Genomic DNA, 14,727 nt, shown 5'->3' with positions numbered 1-14,727 from the left:
TCACTCCACCCCTGGCTAGTCTAAATCCAACTCGGAGTACTTTACTCCAAGGAAAGACATCTGTACCAACATATAAGATAATCCTCTGGTTATCCTAGGAGTTTAGATCTTATAAGTTCCTCATACCTTGGTTTGGTTGAAGAGCCTTTGGTCATACTGAACTTCATTGGATGTACGAGGATTGGGTACACCAAGAGCAATGACTTCACTGATATCTCGATTTTCATTTCTCTGTAGTTTTGACCTATTTTAAACACACAATCATTAACTGAACACATTTTACAGACAAGACTGATATATGCAATATAAATGCAACCACTCTCAGAAGCACAGGAAATGAGTTATGTTTCTGTCTCATGAACATACATTTTTTGATAACTGTTACCAGCAGCTCTTAACAGCACTTCAGATGCAAGATTAGAAGGTAGGCAGGAGTCTACAATTAGGACCCATTAGCTCAAAAGAACATGCAACAGGCTGATTCTTGGATGCATCACACACCATCAGTCCTTTTCAGCAGGCCACACTCAGCTGTGACATAACTATATGTAGTAATTTTTATCCTACGAGGATCCTGAGGAAAACATGACAATGACTAGATTACTCTGTATGGCTTCTGACATTACATTAATTCCTCTGCTGTTTTAGTATGAATGTAATCGGCATCTCAATGAAACCATGGTAACTGTCACCACTTTACAAGATGCTCATGTCTTAAAATATTTCTGTAGACAATTTTATTTTCATCCAATTACAAGTTCACAGCTTTTCTCACAGCCACTTTACTGGTTTGAAAAGCCTTATTTCTGTACAGAGCCACTGTCCTTTACAATGTAGCAAGTCCAAGTCAATGACCATGTTGATACTTCTCTCATTCCTCTCTCTTCAACTGGGATTCAATTTCTTGACTAAACTTATCCAGAAAGAAGAAACATGCCAATTAAATAAGGACCCACCTCAGCAGAGATGATTTAAGATATAAGATCTAAACTCCTAGGATAACCAGAACATGGAAAATTGCTCATGCTGGAAGAAAATGTTTCACATTTGCATTCAGCCTGAACCCTGAATTCTACCTTTGCAGCACAGCATTTTCTAGACTCTGAAACAACAGAAGTCCTAGGGCACTGGTGTATTTCAAACTTCCCTGATTCCTACTTTATGTCCCCCATACTTATAATGGGTCCCACTTCATTTTGCTAAGGTTTTCCATTTGTAGAAAGCTCTGTTCTGAATTTTAAAATAAACTACTCATGGGAGTCCAGAATCTTCTTTCAAAACTTCTTCTCCTTCCAACTGTACTAGGTAGAGTAAGGATGCGGCTAAGGCTATGACAGCTGGTGTTCTGTCTACACACAGGCACGCCAGCTTATCCCACCACTTGAGTAGGAAAAGCACACACCCGAATAATTCTCTTCTCTCCTTTTGATCTGGATTCCCTTTTCCTATTCGGTCCATTCTCCATACTAAATACTAGGCCTACAAGGTGATGGAAGAGCAGGTTGCCTTCTAGGGAGAGTCACTTCTGTTAAGACAAAGTTAATCTCTAATTTATTACCAAGCTTGAGAACTCTCAGGCACAGAAATGTCCTTTTTCCTAATGTGCAATTATGGCAAGCAGCAATCTACCTCTTATCAGGAGCTGCCCTGGAAAGGTTCCGGTCGTGCTGTCTCTCTTTTCGCCTGTCATGACGGATTTCATCCCTTTCACGTGCTTCTCCATCCTCTGTGGACACAGTTGAAAATTACATCATCAATGCATTAGCTATTCATATTTTGCTTAAGAGGCTCTTTAACCTTAAGAAATGCCGTACTTTTCTATTTTGAGACAGGGCACCACATGGCCAATGCTAGCCTCAAACTCTGGATCTTCCTGCTCCCACCTCCCTGCTGCTGGGATATCAGGTGTGCACCACACTTCTCTGTGGTCACACTCAGCTTTAAAGGGTTACTTGCAGTCAGTTTAAATCCAATCAGTTTGTGGACTGTGGTCTCCTATGCCAGCTGCCTTCCACTTACTTGGAATGCACCTAAGTAGAAGGGGTGGAAGGAAAGGTGAGCCTACAGGTGCAGAAGAAAATTCAGTACTTGTAATTGTGTGTTTGAGACAGGGTTTCTGTGCAATAGCCCCGGCTGTCCTGGAACGCAGAGATCCGACCGCCTTTGCCTCCTGAGTGCTGGCTTTAAAGATGTGTGCCGCCACCACCACCTGGCATGCTGTTTTCAAAATTAACCACAGCATCTAGGTGAAGTGAAGCAGGAGTTCATCATGCATTGTTTTCAGTTGTTCCTTATGTTTGAAAGCTGCCATGATAAAACATAAAGGGCTGACTTGGTAAAGTGCCTGCTGTTAACCGAGTTTGGATCTCTAGCAGCCAGGTAAAGAGCTGGACATGGTGGTATGTGTTTCAAAAGCAGACCTGTCAGTCAACTGGTGAGATTTTTGGCTCAAAAATAAAAAGTAGAGAATGACTGAGCAATGACAATGTCGACCTTTTGCCTCCACATGAACATGTAATGGACATATATACTTGCACACACCCACATCTACAAATACAGATGCACACCACACCAAGTCTTTAACAAAATGGAAGGAAAAAAAGAACCATGTGCAGGTTCTTGTTGAAGCCACCAGCTAGCCTAGCCAAATGTATGAGCTCTAAGCAAAGAGACTATGGAGGAGTGTTCCCCTTTCTCCATAACCTCTCCAGCATAAGCTGTCATTTGTGGTTTTGATCTTAGCCATTCTAATTGGTGTAAGATGGTATCTGAGTTGTTTTGATTTGCATTTCCCTGATGACTAAGGATGTTGAGCATTTGCTCAACTATGTTCATAGCAACATTATTCGTAATAGCCATATCTTGGAAACAACCTAGATGCCCTTCAATTGAAGAATGGATACATTTACACAATAGAGTACTACAGGCAGTAAGAAACAATGACATCTTTCTCCAAGTGCTGGACCCCACACACTACAATACTGACCTATCTGGCAAGAACCCACTGGTGAGACAGCAACAGGACTGTCGTGGGGTTGGATCCCGACTACTCTCTTCTATGTATAGAATCAGCCTTTATAGTCATTTATCTTTCTGTCTAGGACGTTCTTCTCCAAGGATAGCCACACAGTTCACTTACAAGTTTTTGTACAAATGTTAGCATTTTTGAAGTAAGACTTAGTCTGACAACTCTTTCCTTCTGGTACTTTTATAACCATTATGTTCTATTTTTCTTCACTCACTATATTATACTAAATGATTAACTTCATTTACTGGTTTTGTTTGTCTAACACCAGGTTTCTCTGTTTAGCTCTGGCTTTCCTGGAATGTAATCTGTAGACCAGGTTGTACTCCATTCAGAGACCCGCCGGCCTCTGCCTCCCAAGTGCTGAGATTGAATTCTTGTTTTGGACAGAGGCTCTTACTATGTAGTCCTGGTCCTGGCTGTCCTCAAACTTTCCATCCTCCTCAGTGCTGGGAACAGAGGTGTATTACCATGTGATTAGAAAAAAACAAACAAACCTCTGCCACATTTCCCCCCCAGATATAACAATACAAAAAAAAAAAAGGAAGAAGAACCAAAAAACAAAACCCTGTCCCCCTTCTCTCCTGACTTCCTGAGACACAATCTATGTAGTTCAGGCTGGCCTGGAATACCATGAAGACCAATCTTGTCAGGAACTTGCAATACGCCCACTTCAAACTTCCACAGGCCAGGATTACAGGCACACAGGGCCAACTTTCCTTGTCTTTCTGTATTCAATGTATGTCCACTGATTTTATTTTGCCCTGTCCTACCATCAAGCCGAACAACTGTGTCTAAAAGGAATGTGACATGGGCTGAAGAGATGGCTCAGAGGTTAAAAGCACTGGCTGTTCTTCTAGAGGTCCTAAATTTGATTCCCAGCAGCCACATGGTGGCTCACACCCATCTGTAATGAGATCTAGTGGCCTCTTCTGGTGTGCAGTAATACATAGAGGCAGAACACTGCATACATAATAAATCTTAAAAAAAAAAAAAAAAGAATGTCACACACCAGGCACTTGGAATGAACCAAATCTTTAGGTCTGTCTTAAAAAACAAAAACAAACAAACAAAAAATTCTCACAGCTTTCCTGATTAGAATTACAAATTCACTGTAATTCTGTAGGGCTAGTGGCACATGTCTTTAATTTCAGCATCTGGGAGGCAGAGGCAGGCAGATTTCTGAGTTCAAGGACAGCCTGGTGTATAGAGCCAGTTTCAGGACAACCAGGGCTATACAGAGAAACCCTGTCTCAGGGAAAAATAAAAAAAGGATTACAAATTCATCTTTCCTCATAATAAACTTGACACACTAATGTCAATTACTAAATAAGGCCAGGCAGAAACACTGGCAATTTTAATGATTGTAAGATACATTGGTCTACAAATTAGTAAAACTCCAGATTTGGCAGATTGACTTAGTTGGGAATTTATTTTTTCTTTCTAAATTTTAAGAAAACTACAGTGGGATTAAAAATTGATAAAGCCAAGGGGAGGGAGAGGGAGCTGGGATTGACATGTGAAACAAGATTGTTTCTAACCTAAATAAAAAGAAAAAAATGATAAAGCCTATCAAATAGATTAATGTAAATTAAAAGGTATAATTGTCTGATTGGGTGTGGTGGCACATGGCTTTAATCCCAGCACTCAGTGGACAGAGATAGGCAGATCTCTTTTGAGTTTGAGGCCTGCTGGTCTATATAGGAAGTCCCAGGACAGCTGGCTGTGTCAAAAATCCACCCCCCCCCCAAGACATGGTGTCTCGCTATGACAGCCCTAGCATTAGCACTGTAGACCAGGCTGGTCTTGAAGTCACAGAGATCCACCTGTCTCTGCCTCCCAAGTGCTGGGATTAACAGCATTCGCTACCACCGCCTGGATAAAAAAAAAAAAGTTTTTAAGTGTAACTGACCCACAATATCCTGTAGAGGTTAGTTCCTGGACCCATACCCCATGTGTACTTTGACTGGTAAATGTTCAAGTCCCTTACATAAAAATGCTACACACACAACTGACAGGCCATATTTTCTAGGGAATAATGGCAGGAAGAGGCCTGCATAATTTGGGTGCAGATGCCAACTGCTCAACCTAAATACTTTCAATCTATAACTCGTTCAGTCTGTGGCTGAGGATCTAGAGATACACAGGACCAACTGTAGATTGATCAAAACTAAGAATTTCTAGTATACTTCCACATGGAAGACCCATTCAAATATGTTCATTTTTTCTAGTTCAGCTTAATAAGGAAGAAGGTACACTCCACTTCTACATTTTTCTGAAATATCTAAAGTTTTCTTACACATACACTCTGCTTGTGTATGCTGTAGAGCATGTCTCTCTCCCCCATTCTAAAATGAGATACATACATTGCTCACCAAGAAAACTTCAAAATGAGACTGTCATACCTTTTTCCACATGGGTTTTGATTCCAGCTCTCCTCTCTCTGGCTTTCTGGGCCATTTCTCTAAGTTTCTCTTCATGCTTCTCCTTTTCCTTTTGAGCCATTTTCCTCTCCACTTGGGCTCGCATTTCCACAGCTTCACGAGCCTGTTTAATGAAGTGAGATGGTAAGTGGAACACATCGTAGTATAAATATTTATAGCTATATTCAAATTGCCTTCCTGAAGTTTGTCACTACTGAAAAGACTAAGGCTCTGGAAGAATGGCCTATTGTCTGTGGGGAACATTTTGATGGTTGCAGCTACAGTGACCCTAGTTGACTTTATAAGTCAAGCACATTGCTAACGCTGTCTCAGAAACAATCTAAAATGAAACACTAGCTGAGCATAACATCGAGCACAAGTAATCCTAGCAGACACGATCATCTGAGTTTACAGGTATAAAATCAGACTGGCATCAGCTGGGTGTGGTGACACATGCCATAAACCCTGGCACTCGGGAGGCAGAGGCAGGTGGGTCTCTTTGAGTTTGAGTTCTAAGACAGTCATAGCTATGTACCCTGTCTCAAAAACAAAACAGACAGAACCACAGTGAGAATCAGTCTCAAAATGTAAGTAAATCAGTAAATAAATGTAGCTGGACATGGTAATGCATACCTGCAACCTAGAACTCAAGGAGGCTGAGGCAGAAGGATTGCAATGAGTTCCAACATAGCCTGAGCTTGAAACTCAAGATCCTGTTTCAAAATACCAAAAATTTAGGTATGACTTCATCTTAAGACAAAACCATAGTCTACATTTGAAGATTTTAGTCAGATCCTGTCTTAAAAAAAACCAAAACCCACCAAAAATTTAAGTATGACCACTTTATGACAAAACCTAGACCTCTATCTGAAAGACTTCAGTAAAAACCAAACACAAAACAAGAGCCCGCTTACTTATATGTGCGTGTGCACATTAATACAACACTTCTTTGTAATATTAATAGCTGATGATACCACGAGTGCAGCATTTAGTCAGATTATTTACCTAACATCTACATCTAAAACACAAGAAAATGATGTACAACAGTACCTAGCAGTCTCCACAAAATGAGGTCAGCCTAGGAAGCCATTATTCTGGCATGCCGTGAGGGAGCAGGGATCACCACTGCTGGGTGCAGCTCTCTTCAGATCTGTGGCTAGCTCCTGCTATCACCATCCCACACACAAGTTAGTGTCTCTCTAGTACCAGAGGGAGACAGATATGGACACACAGATACAAGAACATTTGGCAAACTGTAAATGACCAACCTTCCGATCAGCAATGTATAGAGCTTCAGCCAGTTTGGCAAAATTTTCGTTTATGTGTACGGTCTGAAGTCCTCTTCCATCAGCAGCCAGCCGTTTATCCAGAGGAATTGTATAACCCTGAAGTGAAAGCAGAAAGCAAGTCAGCTCAGTGGAGCTACAGTCATCACTTAATATTAGCCCTGTGCACGCCCAATTTGAGAACCATCACATTTCCACTTCTCGCACTTCTTATACGGAAAACAACTAACCATAGGTGCTTTGGATAGAGGGCCCACTTCTAATCATCCTAGTAACTACACAAGGCTGGTAACAGCATTCTCCCCATCACAAAGGAAGATGGGTTGAGTGTGTGTGATGGTGGTGGCAAGTTCAGAGTCAGTAAGTGGGTGATCTAAGACTGGAATGCCAACAGTATGAAGCAAGAGCCCAAGCTTTAAAAAAAGTGATGGTGTTAACAACTGTGGATCTATCACAGTGACAGGAAATCACTGTCCAATAGCCAAATAGCTGCTCCAGGAGTGAAACTAACAGTCATAAACATGCAGACAAACTGCTATAACCAGGGAATATGCTGAACATGCATGAGAATTTCGGACCTGATTTTATTTTTCCAGATTCCTAACTCTTCTCCCAAATACTAATCTTATACCCATTGTCTCCTAACATAAAACAGTGCTGGCTACATGTGGGGGTACACGTCTGCAACCCCACTTGAGAGGCTGAAGCTACAAGTTTAAGACCGGCTCAGCCCACAAAACAAGTTCTAGGCTACAGAGTGAGACCATGGCCCCCAAACCAAAAATAAGAAGCTCCCATCTAAAAAGAATCCACAAGCTTAAACAAAGTCCCACAGTGTTTCTGAATCATCATCTCAGTACAGCACAGGGTTACACAGACATGAATAAACCCAGGTAAGATGGTCCGATAGCCATTCCAGTGGAGGATGAATATGTACCTTTATATTTAACTCATGGCTTAAAGTTGCTATCTTCACCCATCAAACTGTATCACAAGCTGGACTCCAATCCTCTAAGGAATAGAAATTAGGAAATGTATTCCATATTTTTCCTAACTTCTGAAAGTTATGGCAGTTAGCTGAGATACATAGAATTTTTGTTTGTTTTGTTTTTGAGATAAGGTTTCTTTATGTAGCCCCGGCTGTCCTGGAACTAACTATTAGACCAGGCTGGCCTCAAACCTACAGATTTGCCTGCCTCTGCCTCAAGGGTGTCATCATGCTCTGTTATACACAGGTTTTATTTTTAGGGCTTTCTAAGACAGATCTTGTGATGTAGCCCAAAGCAGCCTTCAACTTGTTATTCTCCTACTTCAGTTCATGTGTGCAGGAATCACAAGAATGTAACACCGTGCATACCTGGCAACACAGTGAACAGCAATGTTACACAGCAGAACAACCAGGAATTAAAGCAGTGAAGACCTCACTCACTCACTTTTCTCCTTTCTCATGTGAACACTGAGACTAGTTTAATTTCTTTGTTGTTGCCTTTTTGTTTTTGAGACAAGTTTCTTTGTGTGATGGTCCTGGCTGTCCTGGAATTCACTCTGTAGACCAGGATGGCCTCAAACTCACTGACATCTGCCAGCCTCTGCCTCCTCCCAAGTGCTGGGATTGAAGGCATGCATCACCACCACCCAGTTGAGATTGGTTCAAAGTTTACTGGAAATAATCTAACCTAGAAATTTGACCTTCATGAAGGATTATATCTTCAATCAATAGGGTCTTTTGCTCTTATTTTTCCTTTTCTATGTGTTTGATAGCTAGAATATGCTAGAGAAGTTTACATGGCGTTCAAGCACCAAGCACAGCCCCATGTCTAGTGTAACTGGAAGCATCCCATGAACCGTCTCTAATGTTTAGTGGTGCACCCAGACCTCACTGCTGAATGTCTACTCTTCTACTGAGCCATGCTCTCAGCAACTGTAACTTCTTATTGTGAATGTTTAGCTAAATGAGGCAGTAACAGTAATGTCCCAGGCTTTACTTGTGCTGCAGCTCCTTCCTGAGGAACCCTATGAGATGGTACTAACTTCAGACCATGTGACAAAATAATCACCTTTGCGTTCTTCCAGTTGGAAATACAAGGGGGGATCTTCCACTCCTGTTGTTCCTTTACAGTCATCTGAAAGACAGGTGAGGGGAGAGGCGTTGTTACTACAGCCTACCTCAAAGCCCAAACGGCCCTCCCCTCATGTCCGACACAAGAGCAAATGGCTGCAGCAGCCCCTGGAGTAGTGCACACTGCTGCTGTGGAGTGGACTCTAGCCACAAGGAGAGCTAACGTGAGAGACGCAGGTTTCAGATCATTACAAACACTGGACAGCATTTTCCCATACTTAAAAGTGCCTATTTGGAGGAGTGGGGCGATATGGCTGCTTTCAGATGAAAACCACACTTCTGCATGTCAAACAGATTATGTCCACTCCACTGAAAGCAGACGTCGAGTTACTGGTGGTAAAACATTCTCATAAGCACACTGTCCTTTGAAGTCCTAACTGGGTCCATATTTGATCTTATAAAACTAAAAAGTTTTACCATCATGGTAGCATGTACCTAAAGGCAGAGGGGCTCTTTATAAAATTAAAAATCATGAGTGAAAAAAGATTTGACAATAGCGAGGAGTACCTTCCGACTAGGAGAGTGCATTACAGGTGCAGGAGGAGATGGTGGTCCCCGGGGAATTTTCTTATTAATCCTGAAGAATAAATCAAAGTAAAACAAATAATCAGAGCATGAAGTCCTCAGTCGCTTTTCGGGTATCAGGTCCCAATCTTCCCTTCTCCTTTAATTTTTTTGTTGCGATGAACGCTCATGGGACACGCCATGCTTGGTTCTGTTAGTTAATAAAATGTGGCCACTGCCACCACTCACCTCACACTGCACAGTGCAATACACTCGTAGGTTGATGTAAACGACACACAATGAATTAGACACGAAGTGTAAAATTAATCATCTGGACAGTGAGCATCCTTATCATCTCAATTTCTGCATGTGTTGTGCCTACCCTTTTTCTTCTCCATGGGTACTCACTCATCGACTGTCTATAACTAAGGAGAAAACTGCATTTTCTAGAAGTCTTAAAATTAATTGTGTGGTGTGTGTGTGTAGCAGGGGGCTATATGTATGTACCCTGGGAAGGACAGAGGTCAGAGAACTTCACAGGAGTGGGTTCTCTCTTGATGCCACATGAGTCCCAGGAACTGAACTCTGGCCACTGGACCTGGCGGTAAGTATCTTCAACCTCTAAGCTTTCCTGCTGACCCATTTTCCAGAGTTATAACCAGAACCACTGTATTACTTGTTTTGTCTGGCTTCTTTCACGTAGCACAATTATTTTCAGACTCATCTATGTTAGTGTAGTAGTTTTTTCCTTTTCTTGGCCCAGTAGTATTACAGGTATTGATGTAATAACATTTGCCTATCTATTCACCTACTGATGAACATGTGGGATTCTTTTCTAGATCCTCATTGTACTGGTTGGTTTTGTGTGTCAACTTAAATTAGAATCATCAGAGAGGAAGGAGTCTCAGTTGAGGAAATGCCTCCTTGGGATCCAGCTGTAAGGCATTTTCTCCATTAGTGATCAATGGGGGAGAGCACAGCCCATGGTGGATGGTGCCATCCCTGGGCTGTTTTGGTCCTGAGAAGCAATCCACTAAGTAAGCAGCTTGTCAGTAAGTCACAGCCTCTGCATCAGCTCCTGCTTTGGGGATCCTGGCCTGTTTGAGTTCCTGTCCTGACTTCCTTTAGTGATGAACAACAATGCTGAAGTGTAAGCCAAAAAAACCCTTTCCTCCTCAACTTGCTTTTTGGTCATGGTATTTCATTATAGCAATAGAAACCTCAATTAAGCTGGGTGGTTGTGGCACATGCCTTTAATCCCAGGACTCGGGAGGCAGAGGCAGGCGGATCTCTCTGGTCTACAAAGCTACACAGAAAAACCTTATCTCAAAAAACCAAAAACCACACCAAAACAAAAAAGCCTCAATTAAGATACTCATGAAGCCATACTTACTTGAATCTTGGCGGCTCCATTGGATCTTTCTGCATTTCTACCATCCGAATAACCCTCTGTTTAGCTCCAGAGTTGAATGCTACTCCTTGCTGAGATGGTGTGTAGCTAAATAAAATAGATGAAAATTAAAGGTGTAATTAATTCAAGCTTTTGGTAGGCATTTATCTTCTATTACAGTTCCATGTGACTATACTTTCAATTCTTTTCAGGAAGTACTGACATAAAAGCACCATACATTTAGGCAGGGCAGACAGAAGCAGACCAGAAAGGAACAGAAATGAAATCAAACAAAATATGATGGTTAGTGACTTCTCTCTTCATCCTTTCCACATTCCACCTGGAAACACACCTGGCTAGCTTCGCAGGTCTAAACTAGCACCTGCTTTTAAGTCTACATTATGGAATAAAATTGCCAGGGCTGGAGAGATGGCTCAGCAGTTAAGAGCATTGGCTGCTCTTACAGAGTTCAATTCCCAGCACCCACATGGTAGCTCACCACTGCCTGCAACTTTAGTTCCTGCAACTCTTCCTCTGGCCTCTTTGGGCACTGGATATACAGCAAAACTCATATACATATAAAATAATAATAAATGAGTGAAAAAATTTTTAAAAAAGGAAAATAGTTACAATAGTATGCCCACTGGCAACATGCAATGTATGTTGTAAAACTACAGCAGCAGCCTTATTAACTCCAAATTTTCCCTTAACATCTAGTTCTAATCATTCCGCACATAGACAGTCCAGTGAAGATCCTCAACATTTAGCAGCATTATAAAAATTAGTAAATATAATAAAAAACTATAAACAACTGCCATTGGGTCATATACCATAGGTTAACAGTTATTTTCTACAAAACTGAAAATCAAGCCAGGTGGTGGTGGTGGTGTTGCAGGTCTTTACTCCTAGCACTCGGGAGGCAGAAGCAGGTGGATCTCTGTGAGTTCAAGACCAGCCTGGTCTACAGAGCGAGTTCCAGAACAGGCTTCAAAACTACAGAGAAATCCTGTCTCTAAAAACCAAACCAAATCAACCAGCCAGCCAGCCAGCCAGCCAGCCAACCCACCAACCCACCAACCAACCAACCATGACAAAAAAAACCCACACCCTGAAAATCAAAACCCCCAAGCCCCCAAACAAGCACTTGGAAGATTACAACACCCAACACCTTGTTTTGAGGCAGGGTCTTACTACATAGCCCTGGCTGGCCTAGAACTCAGAGAGCCATGTGACTTTGCCTATGCATTTGCCACCGTACCCAGCTTATAACAGTTAACATCTTAATGTAGGTATTTAAAAAAAAACAACAAAAAACTTCTGGGGCTTTGGAGATGGCTCAGTGGTTTGCGAGGTCCTGAGTTCACCCATGTGGTGGCTCAGGGCCATCTATAACAGAACCCAATGTCATCTTGTGTCTGATTCCCTCTTCTGTCCTGCAGTCATACATGCAAACAGAGCACTTTACACTAAATAAACCTGAAAATTAAAAAAACAAAACCCCCTTTTTGCAAACCAGAGTTAGTAGGCTTCAAAAGTCATTAAAACAGCTGGGCGTTGGTGGCGCACTTAGGAGGCAGAGGCAGGTGGATCTCTGTGAGTTCGAGGCCAGCCTGGTCTATAGAACGCGTTCCAGGACAGCCTCCAAGACAATACAGAGAAACCCTGTCTCAAAAAACAAAACAAAACAAAAACAAAAACAAAAAAGTCATTAAGATAATGCATTTGAACTAGCTTTGCAAGCTGTTGAGAGTCTTCAAAATCCCACCTATGGAGCCTGACACACAACTACACTTCCCACAGGGTGCATACCGGATATACTGAGCAGGAGCCAGCTTATCAGCTGCACGAACTGGCATGGCTGCAGCAACCTTCTGTGATACGGACTTCTCCAAGGCTACTCTTGTCTTCTCTGTTATCTGAGAGGAGAAGCATCACGTTGAACAGTTGGAGATTAGTAAGGACACAAAGTCATCTAAAATAATCATATACATCAACTCCTAGTTACCTCTTTAATAGCCTCCTCATCAGGCCTTTGCAGGTCTGGGTCATCTGCATTCATAACCTCCTTCGGAACCAGGTCAGTGTACTTGCTGTAAATGACCTACAGTGTTCAAACACAAGCAGGCTTAGGAACACATAGAATGGAGAGAAGCAACCTCATTAAGTCACTGTAGATGTCAACATGTCCTTTCAGCATATTTACACATTCAGGATACCCAGTTTTATCGTTCAGATTTTAAAACTAAAGGAGATTAAAATATGTACACAAATTGCTGCCCTGGCTCCAAGCTGATCACTTTCCTTTGACCCCATGCATTTAAATTATTTGAGATATTCTAATCAAGTCAGTATCCAAATGCATTCTGCCAACAAAATCTTATGCACCAGTGATCTCTATTTTTGAGGCTCACTAGGACTTGAAATTAATGATGACATAAATTGCCTATAGCACCATTATCTTGGATTAAAAACTCATCAGAATTTAAGTCGGGTTACTAAATAATTTCCAGATTCACTGGGCCTAGAAAATTCCATTGACCTCATCCTATTTATAATGTTTCTGTTTTCTGGAATCAATTCTATTCACAAGCTAGGAAAATGAAAATGAACAAAAGAAAAAACCCCAGAATATTTTCTTCTACAAGAGTAAGAGAAAAACAAAAATATATTTATATATGTGTTCTAGTTTCATTTCTGTCTGTTATAGCCTGACCAAAAGAAAATCAGGGAGGAAGGGATTTACTTAGCTTATAATTCCAAGTTAGAGTCTATTATTGAGAGAAGTCAAGGCAGGAACTCAAAGAGCTAGTCACCTTATATCCAGTCAAGAGCAGGGAAATTCAATGACTCTCTGCTGCTTGCTCCCATTTAGTTTTCACCCAACTCACATAGTGGGGACCTCTCTGCCTAGGGGATAGTGGTGCCTACAATGGGCTGTCTTCTTTTATCAATTATCAAGACAATCCTTTACAGACATGCCCACAGGCCAACCTAATTTAGACAAGTACTCAACTGAAGCTCCCTTCCCAGTGATTCCAGGTTGTAGCAAACTGACAACAGAAATTAATCATCCCACCAGGTAAATTGCATCAGGACCAACACCTTCCTGATCCCAACATAATGGGCTCTTGAAACAGATTACTTACTTGCCTGTTACCTATACTTCCCAAGTACTTCCACTAAAATGTACGTGGCAGACTTTAAAGTAAAAAAAGACACTAGAAATTTCAACCAATATTTTAGATTTTAGTACTTTTGTTAGAAATTGTTTGACACACATACATAAAAAGAACAACTTATGGGGCATGACAGATGACTCAGCAGTTAAGAACATTTTCTGCTTTTACAAAGGACCAAGGTTCAGCTCTCAGAACCCACGAGGTAGCTCACAACAGCCTGTAACTTTCGTTCCAGGGGATCTAACACTCTCTTCTGGCCTTCAAGGGCACCAGGCACATGCGTCCCTCATATACACATACAGGCAAACATATTTTACATGCATAAAATGAAAACAAAATTGGGCGTGGTGGCACATGCCTTTAACCCCAGCACAAATAGTCCATCTTTTTGAGTCTGAGGCCAGCTTGGTCTACATTTCTTTAAGTTCAGGCCTGTAAGGGCTACCTAGGGAGATATCCTGCCTGCCCCCCCCCCCCAAAACCCCATAACAATACCTAAACAACAAAAGCAAATCTTTAAAAAAGGGCAATTTATGCAACTTATGAATATGAAACAAAATTCCTGGTGCCTATGATCTTCAAATTTTTTCTTCAGAAGACAACTACTAAAAGCTAAAATAACCTACCATATCATCTCTTAAAACAGGTGAAAGAGGATGTAAACTGTTCTGGATTTCCCACTGAAGCAACAGTGAAGAAACTCTGGCTACTTCTACCCTGCCTGCACCTACAGCCTCATCCCCCTGGCTTACTCTCCCTCCTTCTTTCCTTCACGCTGCAGGCACAACTCTTCTGTTCTTC

General features: G+C 41.6%; 1 protein-coding gene across 1 annotated transcript in view; it reads right to left on the bottom strand.

Annotated features, from left to right (window-relative positions):
* The window catches only part of Snw1 (SNW domain containing 1), a 28,666-nt gene that overhangs the window by 1,716 nt on the left and 12,223 nt on the right, over positions 1-14,727 (bottom strand). Inside the window, exons 4-12 of the mRNA XM_005083995.3 lie at positions 12,753-12,848; positions 12,557-12,663; positions 10,751-10,855; positions 9,361-9,430; positions 8,792-8,857; positions 6,717-6,833; positions 5,431-5,572; positions 1,630-1,726; positions 127-244 (exon numbers count right to left, since the gene is read on the bottom strand). Coding sequence (XP_005084052.1) covers positions 127-244; positions 1,630-1,726; positions 5,431-5,572; positions 6,717-6,833; positions 8,792-8,857; positions 9,361-9,430; positions 10,751-10,855; positions 12,557-12,663; positions 12,753-12,848 — 918 coding nt within the window. The remainder of the gene's footprint in view (positions 1-126; positions 245-1,629; positions 1,727-5,430; positions 5,573-6,716; positions 6,834-8,791; positions 8,858-9,360; positions 9,431-10,750; positions 10,856-12,556; positions 12,664-12,752; positions 12,849-14,727) is intronic.

The sequence above is a fragment of the Mesocricetus auratus genome, unplaced genomic scaffold, assembly GCF_017639785.1.
Source record: "Mesocricetus auratus isolate SY011 unplaced genomic scaffold, BCM_Maur_2.0 Super-Scaffold_15014, whole genome shotgun sequence".
Lineage (NCBI taxonomy): Eukaryota > Metazoa > Chordata > Mammalia > Rodentia > Cricetidae > Mesocricetus > Mesocricetus auratus.
The sequence above is the reverse complement of the archived record's forward strand: the minus strand, read 5'-3'. Positions and strand labels throughout refer to the sequence as shown.